The sequence below is a fragment of the Gymnodraco acuticeps genome, unplaced genomic scaffold (assembly GCF_902827175.1).
Source record: "Gymnodraco acuticeps unplaced genomic scaffold, fGymAcu1.1, whole genome shotgun sequence".
Classification (NCBI taxonomy): Eukaryota; Metazoa; Chordata; class Actinopteri; order Perciformes; family Bathydraconidae; genus Gymnodraco; species Gymnodraco acuticeps.
The window spans coordinates 4,347,200-4,365,627 of record NW_022991180.1 but is presented as its reverse complement, the minus strand read 5'-3'; the positions used below and the strand labels follow the sequence as shown (position 1 = coordinate 4,365,627).

The following is an 18,428-nucleotide window of genomic DNA, read 5'->3' as shown; positions in this document are numbered from 1 at the left end:
CATTCTTTTAATGTGACGTGGATGGTGTTAGAAATCGCAGTTTATCACTAAGTTTATTATGGAAAATACCATCTGCAAGGGGCTGCACTCACACATTTTAGTTTGTACAAAAACATGTATACAGTGTAGGATATAATAAGCTTTTACAAAAACAAGTTCTTATATTTTATCCTCATTTAACAAAAAAACAAAATGGTTGTTTGTGAAGTATTTTATGCTCAAAAGAAATGAACAACACAGCCTCTAAGCAATCCTCTGGTTGAGTTTAATTTGACACCGATAAGAACGTGGTCTGAAATGATAGAGGTATGTCTACTATGTCTATATTTAAAGCCAAAGGAGCCTCAGCTCGTTCAAATCAGCGGCTTATGTTCCTGCAATGCTGTTTGTCTGTAGCCACCACTATCTGCAAACCTGGAAAAGATGAGGAAATAATGATAGACAGACCTAATAAAAAACAACAGTGCCAAGATAGAGGAATTTTTGGGCAGCCAGTTTGCCAGGAATGAGTATATAAGGTAATACTTACTGAACCAGTAAGCTGGGAATTTATCCTCTCTGAACAATATGTAACCAAGGATGAGAACAACAAAACAATCGGACACCAGCAACAGTTTCTGCTTTTGTATATCAAAAGTTTTTTACATTGGAAAATTCTAGATAAATTAATAAAACAAGTCATAACATAAAAATAAATATTTTCATTTGGGTTTCTGCTTCATCTTTTGGTGCCAATTAGGAGCTTCTTTATTTGTCTGCAAATGAAAAAAAAAAAGAGGAAAAAATGTTAGAAAAGGATGTGCCAGCAGGAGCTTTTCTTAACATCTCACATAATTGACTTTCTCATGATTCAAGGATGTATACTACAGTGTATATTTGCTCAGCTGACTGTAGTGAAAAGCTCAATTGAAACTAAATGACAAAAATACAATTTATTATTTCCTGTGAACCTGTATTGCTCCTTTGTGTGAACTTCTGTCCAGGCAGGTTAAGGTGCTGTGACTCATACAAGGGCGTTGCCCTGTCAGACTCTTACAAACACAGTGGGTTTGGGTTTGTTTGGCGACTCTTCTTCTGTGGTCCTGTTGATACGTTTGGACTGGTGTTTCCCTGCAGCTTTATCTGATTCCAATAGGGTTACAGCGTCTCCCTGTCCGGACCGCATGCTGATCAGGACCTGCTTCATCACCGCTAACTCCTGCAGAATCACATGGTTCAGAAAAATAGGGATGTGGAAATGATAGCAGAACAATAAACATGAATCTTTATGAAAAATACCTCAGAGTTTAGTTTTCCAAAATGCAAAAAAATCTCAACTAAACCGCCAGATAATTTTTTGGCTGGGTGCAAATCCGACAGGGGTGAACAAAACATTCCTCTGTATTTTTGATCATTTCTGCACAATACCTCTTCAAAACGGCATAGATCTACCTCACTAAATTATGATAAGCTGTAATATTTGAGTCATTTTTTATATATGTAATCGTTTTTTTAATATATGTAATCGTTTTTTTAATATATGTAATCGTTTTTTTTATATATGTAATCGTTTTTTTATTGGTTCTTATAACTCTATATTTGTTTTTTTAAACTGAATTCCTTGTATGTAAAACGACTTGGCAATGAGTTTTCTTTAGATTCTGATATAAGAAATGTTTTACAAATATTTATTAGGATTGTAATACCTTTAATGCAAAAATTATCATATATTTTTAAGCTAATGCTTCCTCAACATTTGATGATTCATTTGCATCAATGTTTGTTTCCAGGAATTTTTATTGCTGCTTTCTGTTGACATGTTTGTCCTCTTAACTTTAACTATGGGACGACTTGCATTAAGCTCAACAAGTTGAAGGGTCTGCGGGGTTAGGCAGAGGGGAGGACTCTGGACCATTTTCACGGTTCTATTTATCACCCCTGAGGACATGAGCAATGGCATGTCAGATACACGCACTGTCACACACACATACACAGAAACACACACGCACAACAGTGGCATCCCAAGCAGCCAAGCAGAGGAACAGCTGTCTGTGACAGGGCACATACTTCAAACAGCAAACGGCTGGCTGGGGGGGGACGCACTCCCAACATGCACTCACATACGAGCATACGCAATCTTGAAGGAAACGTTGCAACCCAGAGAAATAAGTTGTCTGACTATTAAAAGCCTGTTCAATTAAGAGTTGCAACGTTCATATTATTTATCAATTAAACAATTGATGGAAATAGATTCAGTGACTCATTTGCTAATAGATTAAGCAGTTGTCATTTTCAAGCAAACCTAACAAATATAAAATGGTTTCATGCTCTCAAGTGCAAGATTAGTTGCTTTTATTTGTCTTAAATTAACTATTTCTCGGATTTAACTGTTAATTGGACAACAGAAGTTTGTTGTCATCATGGAGGAAACCATCAAACATTTACATTAAAAAAAAGAAGCATTGTTATCATGTGTACCTCTCGATGGTTGAGGAGTCTCTCCAGATCGGCTGCCATGTTGTTTTTCACCTGTTGTAGTGCGGTCCGTTCTTTCCTCAGAGAACTGGGGTTACAACCAAAAACAATAAGAGCAGATCTTGAGTTAAACGAAAAAACACGACTGTACTTACTGAGAGTTATTAATGTAATGTTCTAGTTACTTAAAGGGTTCTGTGAAACATGATGACGTTTATAAATTCTTAAAGACAGGGTATTATTTTCTCTGTAATAAAGCAATATACCCAAACTTGGCAATGGCATTATTATGGTTTACGGTCAACAAGAAATGCTGGCTATAAACCAATCAGCCAAGAAAAGACAGCACTCGTGTGTACTAGCACTGTCTGTGACCATAAATAACTGGCATGAAACCATCAACTTTGAAAGTTTATTAGGACTTTATTCTCTGAGAAAACTCTTCAACACTGTTCAGGTGTTCCTTCCTGCGGCTGTGAAACATACAAGCAGGAGCTTGTGATGGAGGGTGCTTTCAAGCAAATCATCTTGCAAATCTTGAAACTGCAGCAGTGTCACCACTCTTATAGCCTGAGATCTGCCTCAACTTTGAATATCACCAAACAAACGGTGAATACAATTATTACTTAAGACAGAGAGAGATTGAAGAACATAAAGTAAGAATAGGTGTATCAGCTGTTTAACAGATGGCACTGCACAGCCACAGGAAGACTTCAATATCTCTGTCAGGTGGGGAGGTTTGAGAAGCTTATGGGGATTTTAAAGGATTTTTTTTCGCTCTGCTGCTTGCCCCAGGTGAGCGCTCAGTGGTAGTGAGCAGCAAGAGAAAACATGCAGTCTGTCAGTTTGCATATTTCTCAGGTTCAAAAACAGAGGGGGCCAGGGGAGATTAAGGTCAGTGCCAGGAAGCTAAATGTGTGCTGATGTGAAACACTCACTTGTTGTGGGCATAGACAAACTCTTTGTATGGTTTACATAAGTTTTGTTTCTTTACATACACAGGCTCTTGCACAATCAGCTTTGCACGAAGACAGAAAGAGATAGATGTGATATGGACAGACAAGGTTTAAATGGAGGTTGTTATGCCCAAGGGCGAGTAGTTACAGCCTGCTGCCATGATGAGTAAATTACAAGACACAGAATGTAACCAATTAAATTGACAAAGAAAATGTTCGACAAACAAGACAGAACAGACTTAATCGCCATCAATTAGAAAAAAGGTCACGTGTGGTGACTTTATTTTCTGTTCAGTTCCTTCTTTTATAGAAGGAAGTGTTTCTCTTTATGAACGGCGTGTTCTGTACCTGACTTCATCCTGGAGCGAGGAAAGACGCTCCTTCAGTGTGTTGATCTGCGTGTCTCTTTGTCTCACCGTCTCTATCAGGTAGCTATAGGGCTGCTGCGTCTGCTGCAACAGCTGGTTGGCTGCCAACAACTGGGGAACAACACACATATGTAAATACTTCAGAAATGATATATAAAACAAAAATACTCCACCTAGTACTGTCAGTGTGAATTAAGGTGGCTGTTTTCCCCCGCACTTAATTATACACCTGGGAATCAGGTCTTCACTGTGTGCTGTACATGAACTCATCCATGTATGATGCAACAAGGGCCTAACCGTTTATCCGTTAGATGTTTATTAACCTCAACATGACTTAGTTCAAGAATATTTTCACTTTAAAACTATTTGTACATGCGGTTAATATTGAAAAAATTAAGATCTGTGAATGACTTGAAGCCCCAACCACCGCCAAGATATTCCTTATATCTGATGTCATCAATGGTGGCCATATAATTGAGATTTATGAAAAGGTGTATCCAAGTTGTATCCTTTGTATTAAGAGTAGTAGTATGAAGACATATAATAAAGTTATTAAAGACTCAAAGTTATTAACCTTTCATTTACAATTACTGTCAAAAAACTCCTCGCATAAGAATCTGAATGTTCCATGTGTGTAATCAAATATTACTCAGCCAGTATCATGCTTAAAATCTGCAAAACAATAAAGTTAGGGTGTTGTTACTCATTAAACCACTTTTACAGCCAGCCAGTAGCGAGTAGAACTGGGTGGGAGGCTAAGGACAATAGTTACTTAGTCAGAGCATCTGTGTGGGTGGTGAAGTGGTTAACACCCTTTCTTGAGAATAAAAAGTATAATTTTTCACTCTTTCTTGTCACGCTCAATGAATATGAGGCATTCCAGCTGAGTGTCAGTCAATCACAGGCGACAGTTGAATGGACGGTTTATTTAGTCTCAAACCGGCCCATCCTTTACTCCAACTTGCACAATCTCTCCTCTCATTGACATTAGACTTATAATTACATTTAGAAGAGACAAACATAGCATTGTATAATGTTTACTTACATTTTACTTAATTTTTAAAGTGGTAGACAAGTGACTTCACATTCACAGACAACATACACACACCCAATATTAAACATTGCACACACATGTATGGTGTGCCAAACACAACAAAAGCCTCAGTGATTGGCTAGGTGAGTTGTTGGGAGAGCCTGGTCGTCACGCTTTCTGGCAGTGTTTCCCACTGTGTCAACAAGTGTGACAGGTACTAAGAAAGACTAACTTCTCATGTAAGGTGTGAGGTGTCTGCTCTCAAAGAACCTGTCACTTTCCTGACACAGCTTTGAAAGAATTGGCGAGACCGTTGTTGGACCAAGGTTTTTGAGGAAAATAAAAGCAGAAGACACCCTCCTTAAAGAGTCCTGAAATGTGTTTGATGATCCATGTGCTGATCGACCTCACAAGCTGCAAAAATCCCTTTTCTGTTTTGCACGATATGTCTTTTAAAGAGCGATTAGATGTGCATTTGACATTGACTTTCACAGCAGAGTGTCGTGCGATGGAGTGATGAGGTAAATAGTGGGTGATGAGAGATAATGACTATGTAATGTCATCCGAGAGAGGTAAAACCAGCTGAGATAAATCACAAGGCTTTGATAGAAGCTGCGGAATAACCATAATCTGAGTTGCTGGAGGAGATCTGTGATAGTGGGGAAACAATTGTGCGATACAGGTACTGACTTGCAGTGATTCTAATTTGTATGACTTTTTTAAAAACATTAAATTATTATTTCATTAAATATAGTCCAGAGGCAGGTCCACACCTACATGCTGTGTGTGTGTGTGTGTGTGTGTGTGTGTGTGTGTGTGTGTGTGTGTGTGTGTGTGTGTGTGTGTGTGTGTGTGTGTGTGTGTGTGTGTGTGTGTACCTCGTCAGATATCTGTCCTGCCTGTGACTGGTGCCTCTCCAGCTCCCTCCTCAGTGACGTGTTCAGCCTCTCGAGCTGCAGCACCCTGCGGGCCAGGTGAACGCTGCACGATAAACACAATCACAAACACAGTTTTGGAAAATTCCAAAAGATGACAACACCAACAGGTACACTCAGCCAGTGTACTAGTGTGTACTTCCACCTTGTTTACCCTAAAGTTTATGTAACCACAACCGTTTGGGTTCATGTTTCACTGCACATAGATTTCAGATCAAAGCGTGTCATTTTTAGAAAAAGAAAACACACAAAACTAGGACAAAATAATCTATTATCTACCTGATATATCCGCATACCTAAATATCAATGCAACCCTTACAGCAAAGATTAATAGATCAAAAAAGTAATAGCCAACTATTTTGAGTGTATCATCAAAATAGAAAGCTGTTTTCAACCTTTGAAAATGTCCTGCTTTCCTGTTTTGTATCATTAAACTGAATATCTTTTTCTTTGGGAAAGTGGGATGGACACTTTTTTAAAACTATTTTATGACATTGTATGGATCAAACTATTGAGAAGAAACTCGGAAGATTGTGTCTATTTGTGAAGTTTGCAGCCCTATTCCCATGCTATATTCAAATGCGATTTTCTTAATGAATTCAAATAATTAATGTGATCAACTCCAGAGTTTGTTAAGTGCCATCTCTCACACAATGTGTCCCATCTATTATATAGACACATGCATTTCCAAACATTTGGTCTACCTATGCTGTAAATGTATTATCTTTTCGATTTACACACGGCATCTATTGCACGTCTGTCCGTCCTGTGAGAGGCATCCCTCCTCTGTTGCTCTCCCTGAGGTTCTCCCATGTTCCCCTTTAAACTGTGGGTTTTTCACCGGAAGTTTTTCCTTGTACGATGTGAGGGTCTAAGGACAGAGGGTGTCGTATTGTCATACTGATATTCTGTACACACTGTGAAGACCACTGAGACACATGTAACATTTGTGATATTGGGCTATATAAATAAACATTGATTGATTGATTGATTGATCTTTGAATTGTAAAGGGTACCATGTGCTGTACCTCTGTTTCAGTCTTCTTTTGGCCGTTGTGGGAACATTTGCTCCGTAGCCGTATGAGAACAGGACTCTCTCTGCCTCCTCCTCATTCTCAACTGGGAACAAACAGAAACACAAATACTGTCCATACATCTCCATTATTTAAACACTGTGGCAAAGTCTATAGTAAAACAATAATTATGTTACATCATCTTTCTTTTCTCTTTTAACTTATTTGACATCAAGTGTCACAAGGCTGTCCATTACAGCTCTAGAATTTGATGCTATCTGTTCATATTATAATAAACATTTCCTAAAGCCAGGCCAAAGCATTTGAAGGGAGCCGTTCTTGTTTGTTGGTGCTTTTATCTCTCTGACCTCACAGTAATGTGTGCAATGTTCCATAGTCGGGATCTTACTTTCCGCAGCCTGCATGGTGACTTGGTCCAACTCTTGCTCGAGCTTCTCATACGTCTCCAGCCGAGACGCCTGCTCGGCATTGTGGGCATGCAACTCCGCCAATCGCTTCTCTGATGACGACTGCAGCTGGTAAAACTCCTGGGTGAGGAGCTGAGGGGAAGAACAGATGAGAAGGGTTTTGGAGCAAACAGAATTGTTTTTCAGTGGGCGTCAGTTGAAAACAATGGTTTTTGTACTTGTACAAAATGATGCGCCTGAGGAATATTGTTAATGAAGTGGTACACTCAGTCAGTGTAAGAAAACAAAGGATGCGCGATTAATCATTTCACTTTAGTTTCAAATTATGTAGCTATTTTTTTATACAAAATCTTGTTGAAACAATGAAGCACTGTTGATTAGCTGAGGTCAAATGAAAATAAACATAGTGGTGGGCTAATGAATAGTGAGGTGGGGTGAAGATCGGAAGGTTGTGAGTTGAAATCCCGCCAGGAACACCACCACTAGTGGGCCCTTGAGTAAGGCATTTAGCCCTTAGTTACTCCAGGGAGAATGTCCCTGTCATTGTAAGTCGCTTTGGATGAAAGCATCAGCTAAATGTAATGTAATTAACTGTTGTTACTCGCACTGACAAACGTGTTGTTGGTCTTTCAAAATTGCTGTCATTGTGGATGTGTATATTAAAAAGAATCATAACCATTCCACCTTTTTTCACATTCATAAGGATGTACAATAACATCACAAAGAGAGAGAGAGAGAAGTAAAAGAAAAATAGGAGAAAAAATAAATAATCCTACATGAAAGGACTTTTATTCAAAAAATAGCTTTAAACCTCATTATTACAAAGAACTGGAACAAAATCAAAGCTAAGCTGCACACTCCAAAGTAAAAACCTAAACCAGCTCTTCATCGAATGTTTAAAAAGAGAAAAGGTATTTTTGCTTCCTTCTTTTCCTCCATGATTGTTTGCAATGCATCATTTTAACATGCATGTCCCTGTGGTGAGCAGGACAGGGTTAAACACAGGTGAAGAGGAGGGCCTCAGCTAAGAGCATCCAGCAATCATGAACAACCTGTGCTCAATTAACTCCTTTTATTAATGTGAGTGCTACAGAGGACAGAGATAAGAGTGGAGCCACCGGACAGACATACAAAGACTGGCCAGAGTAATGAGTGATGTAGAACCTTGACACTGTCATTTAAGAAACACTCAAAGTGACAATCTGTTCACTTGAGCTATATTGATTGATGTATACTGTTAAAAATGACAATGTTGGATTTGATTAAACAAAGGGGGATTTCTCAACCTGAAATAAATATGTATTTTGTACATTCATTTTATTTTCATGACAGTTATAATAACCTTGGAGACGTGGACATCTCGGGTGTGAAATTTGAATCAGGCAACACTTTGCATAGTGTTTTTTTTACTGTTTAAACTACCAACAAATAATGTTAGTGGTTGAAATCAAATCACGAGAAGTTAGGGGATATTAAAAGTTGACTGTGATAGAGTTGAACCTGGGTATACCGCTGTAAAGTCAAACTGATTTTCCTTTTACGAGAAGAGTACCTCCAGTTTCCTCTGTTGTTTCTCACACTCCACCTGGCACTGGGCCAGGGTCTTAGCCGTCTCTTCTTTGACCATCTGAGCGCGCTCGGCTTCGAAGGAGTGCAGCTTGGCCTGGTTGGACAGGTCTGAAACCCGACTGTCGGTGCCCAGCTGGAGCTGACGAAATCTGCGCAGACAGATACACACAGATAGTCACACCTCACCTGATATCAATGTTAATAGGTGTTGAAAAGGTGAGATAATGTGTTTTGGTGAAGACAGATCCAGAAGGTAAACTCAGCTCTGAGCACCCGGTTGGGCTCAGACATGACATGGTGGTTAGAAACAAATATTGAAATATATTCCTTCTCATATATGCACTCACATTCTGAGATAATTTGCATAATAACATGTTAATTTGGAAATTAGCAATGAAATTAGTATTCGGGGTGCCTTGCGCAATGAACATTGTTTACGTTGGGTGCTCGGAGTGCTCTGGGGTGTCTAACAGCTTGGCACCTAAAGTATGAGTGCAAGTCGTCAAGCAGGAAATCAAAGTAGGTTTTAAATCCTTTGGTTGCAGAAGATTATTTCTCAATGACGCTCGAAGCAATGTTTGTTCTTGTTTGATCTTTCATGATTCTATTGGCATTTGAGAAACATGTTTCAACTTTGGTGTTTAGTAAACAGGACAGAAAGAGACAGAGTGTATTCTACCGTTTTCACAGTTCTGCATCAACCCAGTCTTGTTATACACACATGTGTGGATGGGAAACTTGAACACAACATAGAGACATAAGCTGTTTGCATTTTTAAAAAAAAAGGATATTCATATAAGCAGAACAGACTGAAGATAGGAATGTGATTACTTCAATAGTAAAAATGCATCTGTGAAGTCATTTATAAGGCAGACAAACGTATTCAAACTTCCCAAATGAGAGTTTTCTGCTTTGCTCCGTTGTATCTCATCTTAAATTGAGTATCATTGTGTTTTGGACTGTTGGTTTGATTCAAAATAAGATATTCAAATAAAGAAGAAAAAGAGAATAAAATTATGAAGGCAATGTTTCATTATTTTTACAGTTGCCCTTAGGTTCAGTAATAAATACAAATAAACAGACTGACAGGGGTTGTGTTAATAATCACTTGCTGCAGCCATATAAAAATAAAACAAAATAGTTTTTCAGCCTAGGGCTCTTCCTCAGGCAGCTTTCAAGCCCCAACACACATTATTAAACCATGGAGGTCGGTTGGATAATATTAATAACTCTCTATTACAGCCGACCTGATAGGATTTCATCATCCGTGGAGCGCGGGCCTGAGCTGTGTGCTCACGGTAACAGACACGTACACGCGGTCCACATTCCATGCCTTCTTTCTTTTTAATGACGGATGCAATCTAGATGCAAAGAAGAAAAATGTTCCCAAAAAATATAACTTACTCGAACAGAAGACTTAATGAGACCTGGTTTTTCCGCTTTTCTTTTAATTGCAGCTACGCTATGTAAGAGTGCACGACTCTGGGGTTCCCTGAGGCACTTTAGTCGAAGAGTTGACAAATACTGTTTTTCCTGTTCGTCTGTTTTATCACCCTAAGTGGCCAGATAGCCAGCATTGTAAAACAGAGAGCAGAGATTGTCTTCTATGTTACAATCATCTGACGCCCTTTCAAGCTTGTGCATATCATTCTTTGCCCCAAAAATAGGGGCATGCGTGGGGTTAGGGGTTAAGGGCTTGAGGCTAGCATCTGTCGTTATTGGCTTTCGATGCGAAGCAGAGAGGGAATGTGATCGCAGCAAAAAGAGAGAGAGAGAGTGAGAGGGAGAGTTAAGTGTGTATGTGTGGATGGACCAACAGCTGGTAGTTTGGATCTGGAGAAATGACTGGTATGTAGTAGAAACCCAGGACAGGGACACTGCTGCTGCTGCTGCTGCTGCTGCTGCTGCTGCTGTGTGTGCGTCACTGTTTGTTGTTGATACAATATTTTAAAACAGAAATTAAAATAAAGAAAAAGCTCCTAAAATATATTGTTGTCGAGATATTGGAGTTTTTACATCTACAACTTTATAAAAAGCATATTTGATACCATTTTCAATATGATAGAGAAGATGGAATAACACATAGGGCATACCATTTTAAAATTAAATATAGATATATCAAGGCATTAGAATAAAAACTGTTCTTGTTTTCGCTAGCAGCCGAGAACAGCAAAATGGACACTGCAGCGGTATGTGTGAACTTGTGTTGGATATAAGAGGGAGTGAGAAGGTGCAGCTGCTACCGGTTTATTGATAGTGCGGAAAATGAGTACTGAGACCATTTCAAATATTCAGAATTGATATGTAGTTCAAAATAGAAATAGTTGACAACATTACGGTTTGTTTTTTAAGCATATTTTTCTACATAATTCCTTTCAGTACTAAGAACATGTTTTCACAGGTGTGGGACTTGACAAATCAGATGCAAATACACTGTTTGTTTAACCAGACATCTTTGTATGCAGCAGATATATATATACGTGTGTGTGTGTGTGTATATATATGTTGCAATTTCCACGCAAGATAGGAAACTTCCTTCAAGGCCATGACCCTGAGGCACCTTTCCAGGCTACACTGAGCTGGGCACTGTTGCCTGGAGCAGAGATATTGACCAGCAACTCGATACAAATCACGACAAGAATGTGACTAAAAAAGCTGCTTTACATTAACATTTGTTTAGCCTAGTCAAAACAATTGAAGCTAGTTTAATTAAAGGAGGTATTTAAAATAATGCTTAGCTTCATGATGAATTGGAAATGGGGGACCCTGATGTAAACAAGACGAAAGTCTTTCTCTGGTCTGCATCCCCTTAACAATTGTATGTTTTGAGCTGTACTGTACCCAATATACAAGCTGTTAATAAACTTTTCAATCAATCAATCAATCAGCCACAGTGAAAAAGGAATTCCTCTGCATCTAAATAGTCTTCAGAATAACACCGTCTGTCACTGCATTCAACCTGCTCTGAACGTATTTCCCTCGAAAGGCATGCAGCCTGGCCGGTGACACCTGTTGCTTTAAAGTGACATTCAGTGAACGTCAATGTGTGACCTCCTGACCCCGCAGTTACAGAAAAACATTCATGTGATCTTTAGTAAGAGACAGTAAACCACAACCACAGAAGACCTGCTGCTCCCACAACATGAGCTAATGACAGACTGCTGCCGGCTCACATCGGCAGCATCAGTCACAACAAGCTCCCAGCTTTCAGGGAAATGCTCAGGAATTCAATTGGAAAACCATAAATCACACTAGTTTGTTTCTGTCCACTCCCACACACATCAAGCCAACACTATGAAACGAGGGAAAAGTAACCCATTCTCTCGGTCTTATTGACATTTTTACAGTTGCCCTCAGGTTTAGTAACTTCCCGAGTGAATCCAGGAAGTGACAGGGCAGCGGTTCAGTATCTTACAGTTTATTACTTATGTGTTGGAGGTGTTTTTGTCCCAACATTAAGCAGAGGCCTGTACTATGAAGCCGGTTCAACATAACCTGGATATGTTTGAGTTACCCGGCTTACCTAATCCAAAACAAACGCGCTCTCGCTAAGCGGTCCTACGACGCTGGTTATCAACTCGTTAACTCAAGCCAGCTTTACCCTATCTAGTTATGTGCGCGTTCACATGAAAGGGGCGGGGTTAGCAACATTTGACAAATCACAAACATGGACAAGCGTACTGACAGGGCAGCGTCATACTTCCTGAATGAAAAGTGAACTATAATATTAGACAAATATGAAGAAGACGTTAAACTTTAAACATCCATGACTTAAACACTTTATCCAGGATCAAAGCCACAGAGCTGAACCTGCAAGGTGAATACAGCTGGTAAAAGATAAAGTGTTTGAATGCGTACATTAACAGGTTTATGATATCACTGCCCGTCTAAGACACGAGTGGATCTGACTTTAATTACATTTGACTCGAGTGTTAACACTTAATGTGTTGCTTAAAATAATACTTCTGCATACAGTATGTGACACTGTGAGTGTTGCACGGCCAGATACGGCTCAGCTGACTCAGATAAGGAGATATATGATACATTATGATGTGATATGAATGATAATGGGACACATCGACGTCTGCACTCACGGTGCCGCGGACTGTACGTAATGTTACTCTGATCCGGTTACTTATGTTGTGGCAGATATTTAAGTAAGCTTTCTTTACGCTAATGTTATAATAGTCAGATTGCTCTGAAGATGGGAGGTGATATTCTATTAATTTTCACGTTCACACAGTCGGTGATTTTTGCCGGCCGTCTTTCCTGCAACGGCAGTTTTTCTGCATTTCCTTTCTCCTGTAATATGACTTGATCGCTTTGAACTCCGCACAATGAGCTCTGATTGGTCAGCAGGCGGTGCTTTCACTGAGTTGATCTCTTATCCTGCAACCTAACCTGCTCCGGACCAGGCTAGCCGTTCAGCATAAGTTACCATGGAGATCTAGCCCTCTAAAAAGAGAACCAGCATCGTAGGACCGGAAACCCAGAGTTTTCCCTGAAGTTACCTCGCTAAGCAAAAATCCAGCTCTCAGGTGATTAGTATTTCCTTTATGTTATGATCACTTCAAACTTTACTGTTGGAGTTAAAGGCAGAAAAAAAGAATAAAAAGGTAGATGTATTTATTGGCCTGTTGATGTTCAATGTCCATAAAGACAGTATAACATTACCGATGAGGTGTATCAAATCTTTATGTGTGTGATGGAAGGTAACACTCACTGTTCCAGCAGCTGGTCGTATCTAGACTGAGAGTCTCTCTCAGCAACAACAGCTCGGTCCTTCTCCAGCACCGCATTGTCTCTGGCCTCACGCAGGTTTCTGGTTAAATGCACAAACACAGGATGCAGCAAAAAGGAAATGGCATGTTCTGTTAATGCAGTTCATAATAAAGGAATTCTTCATCTTTTTGAAGTTGTGTCTCCTTTGTTGTGATGCTGCCGGGAGGTATCTTGCTGATAGCTCTTCCTCATGTTAAATATGTGCATATGCATTCATTACTTTAGTTACTGCTGTGTTATGTATACTAGATTAAGAGTTGCTGTCATGTAAATGTCAAGAGTATAAATGTGTACATTTACTAAGAGATTATTGTTTACCATTCCCAAATTAACAAAAACATCACGAGGAGAGAGAAGCAGCTGGTATTAGATCCAGGATAGATGTCTTTTTATTTTTTTTACAAATGCTGGAGTTTTAAGAATTCATTTGAATAAAAGTTAATAAAAAGAAAAGAAAATGAGAAGTCTTATCTGTAAATCGACTAGGAAAATAATGATTGATATGGCATGAGAGCAAAATGAGAAACTACCCTGATATTTAGTCATAGTTTTTACCAACATCCATACAAACATTTTAATTAGGAGGGTTATGTAAAATAAAAGACTGGTACCTGTTCTCCCTCTCATACATCTCCCTGGAGGTTCTCTGCAGGTTGTCTATCTCCTGACTGGTTTTCAGTCGGATGTTCTCCAACTCCTCTCTCAACTTGGTCTCGTACTCTGACTTATAGTGGTCTCTGTAGTTGAAAGATACAAATAAAACAAAATGACTAGATCATAATGTCTCTGTAAGATGAAACCATCAATGTCAGTGTTTGGCACAGGTCTCCCACATTATAAAGAGTATTGTTTGCTGATGACCAGTGTAAAACAGCAGAGACTAACCTGGATGCTACATATTTTTCATAGGCGTCTTCCCTCGCCTTCTTAGTGTCTTCTAATTGTACCTAGATCACAAAATCATGAAGTGAGAGCATGTCAGAAGAATATGAGTGGTATTGATTGCATGTCCTAATAGATGAGTCTCTCATGAGCTGTCCTGACCTGCAGCCTCTCCAGGCGGTCCTCTTCATGTGCACAGCGCACACTGAGCTCCATGTTCTGCCTGTGCAGGTAATCCTTATCCTTCTGCAGGAGACTCACTGACTGCTGCAATGTCGCCACCTGGAGGGGAAGACAAATACAAACTATTATAGAAAACAATAAAGCCAAAAATAATAACATTTGTTTTTTGCGTGTGTGAAGCACCTCTTTGCTGAGTGTGTTCCTTTCTCTGGTCACTGCAGTGTGAGTCAGGTCTAGTGTCTCAAATCTTCTCTTGAAATCTTTCAGTTCTGCCTCAAAGTTGTCCCGCTCACTATAAACAGTTACAGGTTAACATACATTTCAACTTGCAAATATATATCAATCATTTCAATAGAGGGGGAAAGTAGACAAGATATAAAGGGTTCTGGAGTTTTGTTGTGATGAAAGAAAAAAACTTGACAAAATAACTCAAAGATACACACAGCCTTCCATAGCTTTTCCAGAAACTGACACACACACCGTTTGATGGCAGGGTAGTTTTCTCGCCGATAGTCTCCTTCTTGAATCTGCTGCTTGGTGTCGGCCAGTTCCAGCGTCAGTCTCTGGCTCCTCAACTCCAGCTCAGTTCGTAGCCGCCGCTCCTCCTCGTAGCTCTGTTGACACACACAGTCACAGAACAGAACATTTTCAATTATTATATTTGGCATTTATTTTAGTAGACACAAAAGGCAAGATTTCACCTTCTGGACACCCTGACAGGAATTAAACGAAATGTACAGTATCTTACAATCCCTGGTAATAGTTCATTCATGCAGTGAAAAACACATCCTTATTTACCTACTGGATGTACCCAAGTCAAAAAACAAACTGTGGTATAAAAGGCAAGAAGCTATTCAGGAATAATGTTTAAATACTCAAACGATGATGAATTAGTATGAAAATGCTCTGATGATTGCGATGATCAGGTTATTTTGTTCCCATATTCTTACCCTGCCTTTAGCATGCTGCACTATTATCTTTTCATTGGGATAAATATGCCTGCAGGACGACTGCTGACTAGATTGAATGCATGGCTTTTTTGGGGGGGTAGGTCACAGAACGTTCAGTTTTTTCAATGCAGGCTGTAAAAAGAACTATTTTGAGAATGTTGTAACTGACACAACAAGCAATAACTGATGTGTTTTATGTGGCGTTGATGTTTTCCACATTTAGGTTGAAGCTTACTGAACCTCTTGACACATTCTTTGTTTCTATGCTTTCTAAATATGTGACAGGAGGAATGAGTGTTTGTTTGAGATGTGTGGGGTATTGTACGTTTAAACAAAGAAGAAAAAAGAGGAATTCAGCTGGACTTGTGTGCTCACACACACACTGGAGAAGGTTACATAAAAGCTTGTTGAAATGTTGCACAATCAGTTATGTTTATTTGAACAGTGCAAAGTCTACGATTTTACCAGAGATGGATAGGAATAAACAAAATACTGATAATACATGAATAATACAATAATGAATAAGTGAAATACAAATATGGTTATTCAAAACATGTGAACTCACACAGAAAAAGATGGAATACAGATGTAGAGTTTAAGGGAGTGTATGTGTGCCGTACCTCCATCAAAGCCCTCATCTGGGTTCTGTGTGTGTCCAGGTCTTCAGTTAAAGTTCCTCTCTTCACACTGAGCTCAGACAGCTGGGCCCGCAGAGGAGTCACCACCTCGTAGAAACGCATCTGAAACACACAGCGCAGAGAAAAGGTCACCATGTCAGCTTCTTGTCTCGTCTTCTATATTGTCTTCCTGGTTCTACAAGTTGGTGTAGAGATTCAGGAAAGCCCCCCATACTTACAGCCACGTATTCCTGTATGGAGAGTCTGTCGTCAGGGAGGTCACGGAGCTCATGGTACCTGTCCTGGGGGAGGTCCAGATCCCTGAGAGACCTCCGCAGCTCTCCAGACTTCTCACACAGCTGCCGGTTAGTTTCCTCCAGCTGCTGCTGCCTGAGCAGGATGGCCTCCATCTCTTGTTTACGCAGAGTCTGCTGCTTCCTGGTGAGGACAAGATTTGTTAGCAACGTTTGTACTTACCATAAATGATGGGAAAGATAACACAGGCAGTTCTCCTTATAAAAAACCTTTTTCCTATTTTAAATACATATATCTATTCCAGCTTTAATATTCTCTACATCATTTAAAGTGGCATAGAAGCATGGCACCTGCTTTCAAAAGTTATTTGTTCTATAAATGAGGTCATTGATAACCATTCACTTACAAGCAGACATTTCAGGCTTGGCTTTAACACTGTGAGTTAGATTTGTACTTGGTATTCAGTAAGATGTGTGATGTGGTTAAACATGATGACTGCAAAAACACCAAGACTCTATGGCGGTAGAAGATATGTTAACTGAGAGACAGTGGGCCAATATGAATTGCTAAAACCATGTCAAAATGTCTGTTCTTAAACAGATGACTCAACAATTACAAGGGGCATGGCAGTTTTCCTACAGTACATTTCTCTGAACTTCATCACTTTTTCTCACCTGTTCTCCTCTTGATTGAGTTTCAGCTGGCTGTCAAGTCTCAGGGCAAACATTTGTTTCTGGTGCATAGCATCATTCAGCCTCTCTTCCAGCTCCTCAACCTCACATGGGAAAAAACACATGGAAACAATCATGGGACTATTATTGCAACAAAGATAGCTTTGGAAATGGAAGTGACTGCATGTTTTTGTCTTTGTCAGGTGGGCAAAATGTAACTCTAACTTGTACTTCTAATAATATGAGAATAATGTGATAAAGCAAGAAGAAATTATTCAACTCTTTTTTATGTTCTGTCCGCCTTTTTTAAGTAGCAGCCTAACTACATTTGCAAGATGGATTTAGAAGAGTAAAAATACACAAAATGTTCCTTTGGTAGAAATAAACATAAAAACAGAATAAAATGCAACACAATAAACATTTAAGCAAATATGTGCATATTCAATGTATAAAATACACAGAAGAGTATCTTAGTATACACAGTATAACATATTCATAATAAATTAAAACACTAATATCTGATATGTAGAAGAGTTGTTCGTAGAGATAAGAGACTCACCTAACGTACGTGAGTAGAGTACTTGAGTAAATGTACTTAGTTACAATTTACCTCTATATATAAAAGGAACAACCTGGGGATGAATTACACCAAACACCGTTCCTCTCTCCTACCTTGGACATATGGTCGGCCTTCATGTTGTCTATGATGAGGTTTTTCTGAGAAAGCTCTATCTTCAGCAGCTGGACGGAGTGCAGCAGCTCCTTCCTCTCGATCAGCTGACGGGTCACCTTCTGCGATCCGTCTCGCTGCTCGTCGGAGGAGGAGAGGTCCTCGGTGGTGGGCACCGTGGTCTCCAGGCTGATGTCCTCCGACTCCAGGTCGAGGGAGCTGGAGATGTTGGCTGCTCTTGGCCTCACCTGTTGCTTCTTGGGAGGCATTTTGTCCTGCTTTGGTTCTTTGTTTTTCTCTCTAACGACGCCCCGTAGCAGAGATAGTTAGTTTATAGCTACCGACAACAACACCTACACTGCCCGACTCTATCTAGCATATATCGTGGAAAAAAAGTCAACCGATGTACTCATATTGAGAGAATGAGATATATATACCCGCAATAAAGCTTTTAAGTGATCACGGAGCTGCCAAGACCATACGGTGGTGGGTTGCTTTTATTTTCAAGTGTCCCGCTCCGAGACGCCTGCTAACCGCCAACGGCTCGAGCTCGACTACGCTGGTGTATGTAACGTTGACTACAGCGCCTACTATGGTTATAAACCTGCATGACATTCAACGCCCACATGTCTGCCATTCATTACAGTGCAACGGGAATGCAG

The 18,428-nt window shown here is 39.7% G+C and overlaps 1 protein-coding gene across 1 annotated transcript; it reads right to left on the bottom strand.

The window, feature by feature from the left end:
• Positions 1-196: 196 nt before the first annotated feature.
• On the bottom strand, positions 197-18,339 carry pibf1 (progesterone immunomodulatory binding factor 1). Its single transcript, XM_034237905.1, has 18 exons — positions 17,769-18,339; positions 17,100-17,200; positions 16,410-16,608; positions 16,174-16,293; positions 15,084-15,217; positions 14,787-14,895; positions 14,583-14,702; positions 14,424-14,485; positions 14,150-14,275; positions 13,480-13,578; positions 8,740-8,905; positions 7,169-7,319; positions 6,775-6,865; positions 5,690-5,792; positions 3,759-3,889; positions 2,458-2,542; positions 1,037-1,198; positions 197-755 (listed from the first exon to the last, which is right to left on the bottom strand). Exons 1-18 carry the CDS (start codon positions 18,033-18,035, stop codon positions 702-704), a joined length of 2,280 nt encoding a protein of 759 aa, XP_034093796.1. The 5' UTR covers positions 18,036-18,339; the 3' UTR covers positions 197-701.
• Positions 18,340-18,428: the final 89 nt, after the last annotated feature.